General features: G+C 41.7%; 1 protein-coding gene across 1 annotated transcript; it reads right to left on the bottom strand.

The window, feature by feature from the left end:
- Positions 1-2,032: 2,032 nt before the first annotated feature.
- Positions 2,033-11,637, bottom strand: tm2d1 (TM2 domain containing 1). The gene is made up of 7 exons (XM_073477296.1): positions 11,502-11,637; positions 9,455-9,528; positions 8,840-8,948; positions 8,482-8,573; positions 6,385-6,458; positions 3,487-3,625; positions 2,033-2,473 (listed from the first exon to the last, which is right to left on the bottom strand). The coding sequence occupies exons 1-6, from the start codon at positions 11,633-11,635 to the stop codon at positions 3,515-3,517; spliced, it is 594 nt and encodes a 197-aa protein (XP_073333397.1). The 5' UTR covers positions 11,636-11,637; the 3' UTR covers positions 2,033-2,473; positions 3,487-3,514.
- Between the last annotated feature and the right edge of the window lie 562 nt (positions 11,638-12,199).

Raw genomic sequence — 12,199 nt, 5'->3', positions numbered from 1 at the left:
GTGTTGCTCTCCACCTTTAACCTCAGCCTGCATTCATCATAATGAGCTGTAATACAAACACTGGATGGCAGTGAGAAGAACCATCCTGAAACTATTAAGACACTCCCTGTGTGTGTGTGTGTGTGTGTGTGTGTGTATGTGTGTGTGTGTGTGTGAGAGAGAGAGAGAGAGAGAGTGAGTGTGCATGTGTGTGTCCTGTGAAGCGTGGTACAGTATGATAATTGAATTTTGATGAAAGCCACATGGCTGCTAACTCGACATGGAAACACAAAGACACACACACACACACACACACACACACACACACACACACACAGTGTATCTGGCTGTTTCTGGTTGATAATTAAAGAACAAACTTGCTGTTCAGGATGTAAAATCTCGACTGCAGCTGAAGTTAAAACATCTCGTTAACGTCGATCTGATTTATGAACTGAGGTAACGACATGATTGGACTCGTGTTCTGTCGACACATTAACGAGGACTGACAGAACTCAGTGTTTCCCACCAAAACGTGTTGTTTACTTCAGTTTATTACATTTATTTGTGAGCAACACAAAACATTTATCTCATAGAGAGAAGAGGCGGTTCAGCTGTTGGTTAAAGGAACAGTTCACCTAAAACTGAAAGCTCAGCCATCATCTCCTCCTGATGATATAAAGTCAGGCTCAGCCATCATCTCCTCCTGATGATATAAAGTCAGGCTCAGTCATCATCTCCTCCTGATGATATAAAGTCAGGCTCAGTCATCATCTCCTCCTGATGATATAAAGTCAGGCTCAGCCGCCATCTCCTCCTGATGATATAAAGTCAGGCTCAGCCATCATCTCCTCCTGATGATATAAAGTCAGGCTCAGCCATCATCTCCTCCTGATGATATAAAGTCAGGCTCAGCCATCATCTCCTCCTGATGATATAAAGTCAGGCTCAGCCATCATCTCCTCCTGATGATATAAAGTCAGGCTCAGTCATCATCTCCTCCTGATGATATAAAGTCAGGCTCAGCCATCATCTCCTCCTGATGATATAAAGTCAGGCTCAGCCATCATCTCCTCCTGATGATATAAAGTCAGGCTCAGTCATCATCTCCTCCTGATGATATAAAGTCAGGCTCAGTCATCATCTCCTCCTGATGATATAAAGTCAGGCTCAGCCATCATCTCCTCCTGATGATATAAAGTCAGGCTCAGCCATCATCTCCTCCTGATGATAAAAAATCAGGTGAAGTCTCGTAGTCCACAGAACATTTCTGGAGCTTCACAGTAAAACAGAGTTGCAGCGTTCTGCTGAACAGCTGAAGCAGCTGGAGATGATTTAAACATCAGATGTCTCCATGCAGCTCGTCTGCTGTGATCACAGAGATCAACCTGATCTGAGGAGACGTTATTTAACCCTCAACATGCGGTCAACATGAGCTAACACTGTTAGCTCAGCAGCTACAGTGAAGATTTCTGTAAAGTCTCAACTATTTTTCTGAAAGATACTGAAAGTTTTTTCTCACATCTGGATCTGACATCTCATGTTGCTCAAAGAAAACATAATGTGAATTAAAGTAATGAGATTATCAGAGACACACTGTTGATACGATGAACCAGGAGACTGAGACTGAAGAAATACTGACGTAAAAGTAGTCAAAGAGCAAAGTACTTGATCAAAAGTACAGACGTATTAGAGTCTAAGTAAACTTATATAACAAAAATTGCTCATTATGCAGATCATTTTAATGTTGCAGCTGGTAAAGAAGAGCTCATTTTAATGACTTTATGTACCACTGGGTAGTTTAACCTATAATAATAAATCATCATATCTTCGTGGATTACATTTTGTATTAATAATCTGAATCTGCAAAGTAACTAAAATTATTAAAAGAATAAAAGTTGTGGAACAGAAGTATAAAATAGCATAACATGGAAATGATGAAGTAAATATAGGAACCTAAAGTTTGTACTTTACAGAACTTAAATGATTAAAGGTAAAAGAAAATTAAAAGAATTACACAAAATAAAACTGCTGACATTTAATAAACAGTCAAACGTAGATTCACAAGTAAAGAAACTTTATTTACAACTTTTCATGGAAAACTATCAGAACTTAAACACAAAACATAATTTATTACAACAAAATCATTTTAAATAAAACACAAACATTACCCACAGAGATCTGAGCAGCTGGACAGATGTGCAGATATAAATGTGACAGAAAGTTCAGTTTTAGAACAAAAGTGGATTTAATAAGTGAAACCTCAATCAAATCAATTTAAAATGTGATGGATGATTCTGACCCTGATCAGCAGGAACCGGCTGAAAACATGCAGAACGATCCTTTAAATGAATTCTGATGCAGGTTTGAATAAACATCACGTTTATTCTTTAACTGTTCTGATTGTTGATGTTCAGAGTCGGTGTGTCGATAAAGTTGAAGTGATGGAACAAAGAAGCAGTTTCTTCTGTCGGGTGCAGTCGTCTCTGTGGCCGACCTGAGGAGAGAGTGAGACAGGCGGTTAGATTAAACATGGATCTGGACCTGGATCCACCTCGGTACCAAAACACAGCAGCTAGCCTGATGCTAACAGTCTGCGTGCTGCTCCGTAACTGACCCGAGTGAGAAACCTGTAACTTCAGTTCTGCTGCTGCTGCGGTCACTTAGAACAAAGTCCAGAACACAAATAAAAAAGAAAAATCCTGCCGACGCTCGACGACTTCGAATGAGACAAAACCAGATCAAACTCCTGCTGGTGGCGCTTCTTTAATCCCTCAGAGACGCTCCTCATGTTGACTCTCCGCTCTGATATTTAACTGATCTGTGCTCAGACACGTGTGAGTGTGTGTGTGTGTGTGTGTGTGTGTGTGTGAGTGTGAGTGTGTGTGTGTGTGTGTGTGTGTGTGTGTGTGTGAGTGTGTGACCTTGAACTGTGAAGTTTAACTCTGGATCGGCTCTGACATGTTCTGAATCACTGGGAGGATCTGGAGGTTCAGTCTGTGTTCTGGATGTTTCTTTAACGTTGCAGCTGTTTCTTTCTTCTGTTTTGTGAAACCTGCACATCAGCAGCTGCGGCGTCACAGCGGATCTGTTCAGGAGCGATTAGGCAGCGCGAGCTACACGCCGTGCACTCTGGGAGGAAATGGACTGGAGTCTTTAAAGGACACTGTGGGTTGTAGTTTCATGATTGGAGTTGTTGGTCGCTCGGTCTGTATAGACAGCTGTATTGATTAAAGTAGAGAACTTCCTGCAGCTCCACATCACTGTAGAGACTTTGTTGCCAAAATTAAAGGAACAGTTCACCCAAAAACTGTAAACTCAGTCATCATCTCCTCCCTCCATGATGATGAAAGTCAGGTGACGTTTCATCGTCCACAAAACATTTCAGGAGCGTCGCAGTAAAACAGCAGCAGTCGAGCTGACTTTGTTCCTCTAACATTAGTTATGTTTCAGCGCATCACAACAAATCAGATGTTTCTGATTCTAATCTCAAGTCTTTTCTGAACTCACAGCGTCCCGTGGGTGTGTCCAGGTGTGTTCACAGAGGCAGGTGAGGCTTCCTGTAGGTCTGGTTGGTGATGGACAGGCGGGTCAGTCGGGCGCCATAATAATCCACGATGTAGTTTGATCCGTCAGCTGGACCCACGATCTGCAGCAGACAGAACACATGAAACAGGTAACGTTTGACACACAGACAGGTGAGGAGATGATGTTAACATGCAGAGTGGAAGAACATAAACCAGGACTCCGATCAGACTGGAACACCTCTGAGAGCAGACATGACATCTGTGGATTAATCGATTGAATCGATCAGTTGTCTGGTTTATAAAATGTGCTGAAATGTTGATCAGTGTTTCGTCCTCAGATGTTTTGTTTTGTCCACACAGAGATGTTCAGTTACTGTCACAGAGGAGGAGAGAAACCAGAAAATATTCACATTTAACGAGCTGACATCACAGAACGGAGACTTTTATCTGAAAGAATCGCTCATTCAGATTGTTGCAGCTCTAAATGAATTAAAACTGTGATGAACGTTCTTCATGTTTTGACAGTTTATGGACCGGACATCTGATCGAGCGTGAAAATACGCAGCGATTTATCAATAATGAAAATGAATCGTGAGTTGCAGCCTTATTGTTGGGGACATTTTTACAAAAGCTTTAGAAATTCACAAACTTTTTCTGATTACATAAATAACTTGAAAAAAACCCAACAGTTTTTAACATTCCGGCCTGTTGGCTTAATGTTTGCATTAACTGCCGTCACTCCTGGGTTTAAAATCCCTGATCCGTCAAACATGGCCGACTGTTAAGCGCCACGTTCAGTCCGACCATCCATCGCCTGTCGGTCCGCTCCACACCTTCCCGTGATGGATCTCCAGCCTCTATTATCTAAAACGTTTGAACAGGAAGGAGCGATTCGTCCCTTCACCTCCCGTTTCCCTCGCTGCATCCGTCTGTCTCCGTCCTCTCAGAGTCCATTAGGAACCTCTGGAAGCATCATTCATCCTGAGGGCCTCAGAGAGACGCAGCGCTGCGCCATGGATGGACGTAAATAATAATCAGAAGGTCGACGCCTGTTTATTCATCAGGCTCGCCGGTCTTTCCCCCCGCCGGGCAGTTAGCCGCTAAAATATGAGGCTGCTCCGCCGCCGTGTGCCACGCTGAAATGGATCCTCTGGGAAACAAGGAACTCTTCATCACAGGTGTCACTCTTAAAGAGGACATGACACAAGAACCAGAGTGTGTCTGTGTGTGTGTGTGTGTCTCAGCTCTTCAGTCTGTTTGTTGTGTATCATTACAGATGTTCTCACAGTTTTTAAAGCAGCAGCTGTTTTTACATTAGTTACACTAAAACTAAGTTGAGTCGCACTCTGCGCAAACAATTCAACATTTATTCATAAAAATGTCGTCAATGGATAAATCTTTAATGTTTATTTTAATAGTTTGACAAAATACTTTCACGGTCGACTCTCAGCAGCAGATGGATTTTGTCATAATGTGACAGATTTGTGTGAAATGTTCTGTTAAAAGGCAAAAAGTGACCCAGAGTCAAAACTGTCTCTTGTCTCGGTGCAGATGAGTGAGTGTGTGAGCTGCTGGGAACCAGCTGCCCTCTGCAGCCTCGTACTGACTGTGTGGACCTGAGAGAGCGATCACGCAACAAACAGCGGTGTCGGTTCCTCCAAAGACCAAACTGTCTTTTCTCTGTTCACAGTAAACTGAATCACTTTGACCCAAAACAACTGTTGACAGTGTTCTGATATTTGTAGACCAAACGTTAATCTGATCAATTAACTAAACAACTAGTTCAGTGATAAACTGCTAAAGTGTTAAAATCCCAGTGAAGACGAAAGCTCATCAGCTGTCGGCTGAAACATTTCTGAGTCATCAAAATACAACAACATGAACACTGTCTGTGTGAAGGCAGGGCTACAACCACCGGACCAGTGCCGGACCAGAACCTGACCAGAGCCTGACCAGAGCCTGACCAGTACCTGACCAGAGCCTGACCAGTACCTGACCAGAACCTGACCAGAACCTGAAAAGAACCTGACCAGAGCCTGAAAAGAACCTGACCAGAACCTGACCAGAACCTGACCAGAGCCTGAAAAGAACCTGACCAGAACCTGACCAGAACCTGACCAGAGCCTGAAAAGAACCTGACCAGAACCTGACCAGAGCCTGAAAAGAACCTGACCAGAACCTGACCAGTATCTGACCAGTATCTGACCAGAACCTGACCAGAACCTGACCAGAGCCTGAAAAGAACCTGACCAGAACCTGACCAGTATCTGACCAGTATCTGACCAGAACCTGACCAGAACCTGACCAGAGCCTGAAAAGAACCTGACCAGAACCTGACCAGTATCTGACCAGTATCTGACCAGAACCTGACCAGTATCTGACCAGTACCTGATCAGAACCTGACCAGAGCCTGACCAGAACCTGACCAGTATCTGACCAGTATCTGACCAGAACCTGACCAGAACCTGACCAGAGCCTGAAAAGAACCTGACCAGAACCTGACCAGAACCTGACCAGTATCTGACCAGAAACTGACCAGAAACTGACCAGAACCTGACCAGAACCTGACCAGAGCCTGAAAAGAACCTGACCAGAACCTGACCAGAACCTGACCAGTATCTGACCAGAACCTGACCAGAACCTGACCAGTATCTGACCAGAAACTGACCAGAAACTGACCAGTACCTGACCAGAACCTGACCAGAACCTGACCAGAGCCTGAAAAGAACCTGACCAGAACCTGACCAGAACCTGACCAGTATCTGACCAGTATCTGACCAGTATCTGACCAGTATCTGACCAGAACCTGACCAGTATCTGACCAGTATCTGACCAGTATCTGACCAGTATCTGACCAGTACCTGTCTGGTTTGTGACTCACCTGCATGGCGATCAGTATGAAGTCGATCAGAGTGCCGATTCCACAGAAACCAACAGTACAGAACTTCAACAGTCCTGAGACACACAGAGAGTCCATGTTAAACAAAGAACATTTAAAATAATAAACTTTTATAAAGTTTCATCAAACTGACAGAAATAAACCAGGTTTCATGTTTCTCAGTAAAATCACACCCAAACAGTAAAAGTCTGAAATCAATCAAGATTCAAAAACTGAAACCAAAGTTTCCATTAATATTAATATTAATATTATCGATAATAATATTAATATTATTATTAATATTAATATTATTATTAAACTGATAGTAAAGACGCTCACCGTGTATAAAACATGTTCAGAGCTGAGGACTCTGATGACGATTCAGGCTGAAATAACTGAACAGAACTTCTCATCTCAGTGAACTGAATCTCTTTGACTTTTGGACTTTTGATCAAATAAAACAAGACATCTGAAACTTTTTGAACTTTTAATTAACTATCCAAGAAAAACAATCAGCCTTCGATATTTCTCAATATTTATCTTTCCTGTAGCGCCACCTGCAGTACGTTTGATATCTAAAAGCTTCAGTGTGCATAATTCCTGCTCTCCAGAGGATGAACCCTGTAGACCTGACTCTCCTCTCTTTCCTGCAGCGCCACCTGCAGGACGAACTGTCGTGTTTACCGTCCATCAGGACGTCTGTGCGTGTTGTGGCTGTAATGACCTCTGCAGCCTGCAGGAGGCGCTAACATCAGTCTACGCTGCTAAATCTCCTGATCGGTTCCTCTCTGTGTCTGTGTGATTGTTTCTGTGACGCTCTCCAACAATCCGCCTGTGAAATCAATTTTTTAGAAAGAAATCTGACTTGGCTCGGCTCAGCTTGGCTCGGCCCGGACCAACCTGTGCCAAATCAGGCCAGGTGTTCATCAGTGCAGCTGCACCCCCCCCCCCCCCCTCCCGGCAACACACATGCAGCCTTTGTGTTACTGCAGGTGTCTCATTAAAAGAAGGATGAGAGCGGCCTCAGTCCGCTGATAATAACTCATCCTTGTTGTGGTAATCATAACTGTTATTCTTTGGGTTATTATGGTCTGTTGCGTGTAGATCAGTGACAAACAAAGACTAATTGAATTCCATCTGAATTCAGGCTGCAAAACCACAGAAATATGGAAACGGTTAAAGGACGACGACGCCAATTTCCTGAGAGTTCAGCTCCAGGAGGAGAAATCATGTTTACGGCTGAATTCAGATGTTGCTGCGATTAATGCCGGGTTGTGCGATGGTGCGGAAGGACGCAGCTGAAGGAGTCTTATTGTCTGGTCTGTGAACTCTGCCTTTATAGCCTTCAATGCACAAGTACTATAATGTACTAACATGACAGGAAGGGCAATGTGGAGTAGAGCATCTCAGCCATTTCATAACGTGTGTTACAACAAAGTAAAGGTTTTTACGGACAGCAGCTGGTCTACAAACACAGATTTACGAGGCATCGTCATGGTAACAAAGGTACGGTCTCATCCTGAAGTGGAGAGTCTGCAGAGTTCTTCCGTCCCTGACGCGTTGTGATCCACTAAGTTAGACACAACTCAAGCTGACAATAATAATCTGTTGTTTTTGTGTGACGGGAGGTTAATCGAGGTGTCACAAAGGTTTTGACTGATTCCTAAAACCACAACTTTAAAATTAAGAATGTAACTTTTAACATTTTAACAGTGAGTCAATACGTTTATGAGCTGAAGTGCGAACAAAGACTTCAGTTATCCTGAAAACAGGAGTTTTTAATATGCAGGAATCTTTGTTGCTTTTCATCTGTGACCCTCTGCGTCCTCGTTCTGATTCATTTACCTCAATTAAGATTAAACAAATAAATAAATAAAGATTATTAAACGTGACAGTTAACTTTAGTCTCAGGGACAAGTACGTTTCAAATGTCATACAAATGTTAGCGAGGCGAATGAAGACAAATAACTTGTTGCTTTTTCCTTTTTCCAATACAAGTGAAAATGAAGAAATTTTAGCTTTGACTTTATATCTGACAAATGTATTCTGTGTGTGTGTGTGTGTGTGTGTGTGTGTGTGTGTGTGTGTGTGTGTGTGTACCGAGAGCAGGGTATCCCAGGTAGAAGCGGTCCGCTCCCAGCCAGCCGAGAAACAGAGATAAAGCCACAGCTACTTTGTAGGAATAACCGCTCCTGAGAGGAAATAGACTCATTATTATAATAATCACATAATCAATCAAAATAGATCATGAGAATCATTTTCATGTTAATGTTTTAGTCAAAGTTCAGTTTAAATGTTCTAAAATGAAATAACAAAAATCTGATAATACAACCCTGCAGCCGACAGTTTATCCTTTCCACAGGAAGCTGATGCTCTGTGTGTGTGTGTGTGTGTGTGTGTGTGTGTGTGTGTGTGTGTGTGTGTGTGTGTGTGTGTGTGTGTGTGTGTGAGCACTCACACGTTCCTGCAGGGGATGGTTTTGTTGAAGCCCACCTCCTCCCCACTGAACCTGAACTCCGTCCCGTTAGAGAGCCGACAGCTGATGTTTGGAGCTGGGAGGCACTCCACTGAGCACACACACACACACACACACACACACACACACACACACACACACACACACACACACACACACAGGTAGACTATTGAAGCTGTCAGTCAGTTGATCAGAGGAACAGAAGCTGGTTAGCAGATTTCGGTCTGTTTTTGCTCATTTTTATTTTCGACTCTTTTAAAATCTCATTTTTCATCTTTTATATTTTGTCTTTATGATTTTTAATATCTTAATTTGGTTGAAAGGTAAAAAATAAAGAAATAAACTTGTCTCACCAGCAGCTCATGAAATAGTATAGAAACTATGCTGGACACACAACAAAAACACACAGAAACAAGAGTCACTAATCATCAGCTCCTCAGTCTGAACTGAGCCGTCTGTTTTAACATCTCCATCAGGACTGAGAATCTTTCTTCCAGCTTCTTCCGTCCACAAACGTTTTCAGTCCACAGACTAATGAAGGTGAAACATCAGAATCATCACAGCTGTCAGAAAGACGTCACGTGGTGTCTCACTCACCCCAGGCCGTCATGTCCCTGCAGTTCTCCGGCTCCTGAGTGGCTTCATCTATCTTTGGATCTTTACAGAGATACATGAGGAGAGTGAAGGAGTCCAAACCAGCTGCTGACCGACTCAACATCAGAACAACAGGACAGACTGACGGGAGCTGCTGCAGTGTGTTAAATCAGTCAGGGGTCACTTCTTTTAGCAGAAGGCCACATGTAGAAATGACGCCTGCTAACTAGTGTTGTTGAAAATATTGATCAAAAATAAAAAATATCAATTCTGAATATTTCACACAGTTTAAATACTTATTTTTTCTGCAGTAACTATCGATACACCGGTACCAGCTGCACCTCCTCGCTGCAGCGCCAGCGTAGCCCTGCCTCCTCCAGAAGTAAGTAACTGAGATGTTGTTGTGCTCAACTCACAAGACGTTAAATACAAATCTAAAATGTTATGCCTTCAGAGTTTCAATTTCTCCCTGTTGTATCGGTCATGGTATCAAACATCAAGAATTTTCAAGGTATTTTAAATCTAGTCGTGTTTGTGTCATTATAACACTGATGCCAACACATGAACACAGTTTTATCTGCAGGTGAAACGATGACGAGACGATTAAATATCAGGTGAGATGAAACATCACAGTGAAACAATGTTTGTTTAGGCTGTTTGTAGATTTCACTGATTGTGTTAATTTATTTTCTACATTGTTCTGTAAAAGGTCAAAGCTGCTCGCTCTGCAGATATAAAAGTCTCATGCAGAGGAAACAAAAACACGACTGTTAGTTTCAGGTGATTTAACACTGATGAACACGTCATTATGAATCTTATGTTGCATTCCTGCCCTTAAATCCCTTTTATCGTCTTTTTAACTTTAAATTGGAGACATTATTTCCCTGTTGCTGATTGTTTAATTTGATCCTGAATACAAGTATCTACATTCAAACAGATGTTTAGAGCGTCTCTACGTCCATTTATGGAGAACAGTGTGAGTCGACATGAGACTGTCACTGACAGAGTCATCAGGGAGGTGACGACTACAGCTGCATGATTAGACTTGTTGACATCTGATATGCTGACATTTTCCAACTCATTATAGTTTATATACATACACATATTTTTCTGCAGAGGACATCAAGTCTTTCTTCAGTGGAATTATTGTGCTTGCTGTGATTATGAAGACTTAATGCAAACATTATGTGGTTTTCATAATGTTTCAGAATTTCTTTTAAGAAGATGTTATTGCAAAAAGCCTTTATGATATGCATATATTACCGTGCTATTATCTATAGTGTCTCCAACCCACATAATGCATCTTTAAAACATTAATAAGCAGCTGGCTGTTTCCTCTGGCATCAGCTGATTTTAGAGTTAAAACACTCCTGGAAGAGTTTGTCTCTTGTTATTACATTAAAGGAATAATTCCTATAAAAGTGAAAACAAAGTTGTGATTATTCTGTTAGAAATGCTCAATGTTTGACATGTCTGTGTTCAGTGGATCTATTATATTGGTGTTCCTGTCTGTCTGAAGCATCACTGTGATATCAGATCTGAACTGATGTATCAATAACAAAACCACTGAGGATTAACATTTGGGTGAAGAAGGCAGAATAGCCCTTTAATATAGAGACGTTTAAAACTGAGAGGTGAAGTGACAGTTCAGTGTTTATATTAACCTCTCTGATTGAGACTAATAGTCAACACAACAGAGACGTCAGTGAAGCTGGACTGTAAATGACAGTGTCACAGATGTGTAGCTACAGGAAGTTATTGTTGATTTAAGGGATAAATGAGCGATTAAAAGACTTCCGTATGCTAAATGATTTATAAACCTTCAAATGCAGCTTCATGTCTTGCAGCAGATCATTATCCTGAAGTCAAACAGCACATAATACAAAATGGCTGCAACATTGTGTATCACACAGCTGACATTTATGTATGAAACGTTAAAGTTTAGTCTACAAGCTGCTAAGCTAGCAGCTGCTAACGTTAGCGACGTGCTTCAGGTGAATTATCTCCTGTTAAATATGAGTTTTATGAATAAACAGCAATTAAAGGATATTGTCCGAGTCTTAAGTTGTCGCAGCTGTCCACCTCCTCCGCCAGGACGAGCTTCAGATGAGAGTAAACACAGTAAAATAAGAGGCTCCAGATCCCGGAGCGTAAACAAACCAGCCGTCTCCGGGAGGCCGCCATGTCTGACTCTGTCACGTGACAGGAGGATGCATTCAGAACTATCCGAAAAATGGGAATTCTGTAAGTCTAAAGCGCATGATGGTGGAAAAACGAACAAAGCGGTGATGTTTTTCCACTAATTACACGGTAAGATGAGTGTTTTATTTCAGTAACATGTATGTGTTATTTTTAAGTACATATACAAATAGTTGGCTTGAACGAACTGCCAAGCTCAAAAACTGTCTTAAAATATTGTTAAAATACACCAAATGATAATCCTGTGTCTATATATTGTGTTTTAATGACATTTACAAATCGTTAAAATAAAGAGTGCGTTTAGAGCACCCCTAAAGTGGGAACGAAAAGCAAAACCACTGTAGAAAAATCAATAAATAACAAAAAAAGAACATTTAAAAGGTGTATAACCAAGAATTGAGCAACCGACAAATTTGCTTTATACGGTCTTCTAGAAGAAGAGTTTATTATTTATATTTTTTGCTTTCACTTTACAGTTATTAAGGGATTAATACACATTTTCCACGTCGATCCAAACCCCCATCATGTGCTGAAAACCTATATCTCCGA

The sequence above is a fragment of the Pagrus major genome, chromosome 11, assembly GCF_040436345.1.
Source record: "Pagrus major chromosome 11, Pma_NU_1.0".
NCBI classification, from domain to species: domain Eukaryota; kingdom Metazoa; phylum Chordata; class Actinopteri; order Spariformes; family Sparidae; genus Pagrus; species Pagrus major.
Note: the sequence above shows the minus strand (reverse complement) of the source record. Positions and strands in the feature narration are given on the sequence as shown.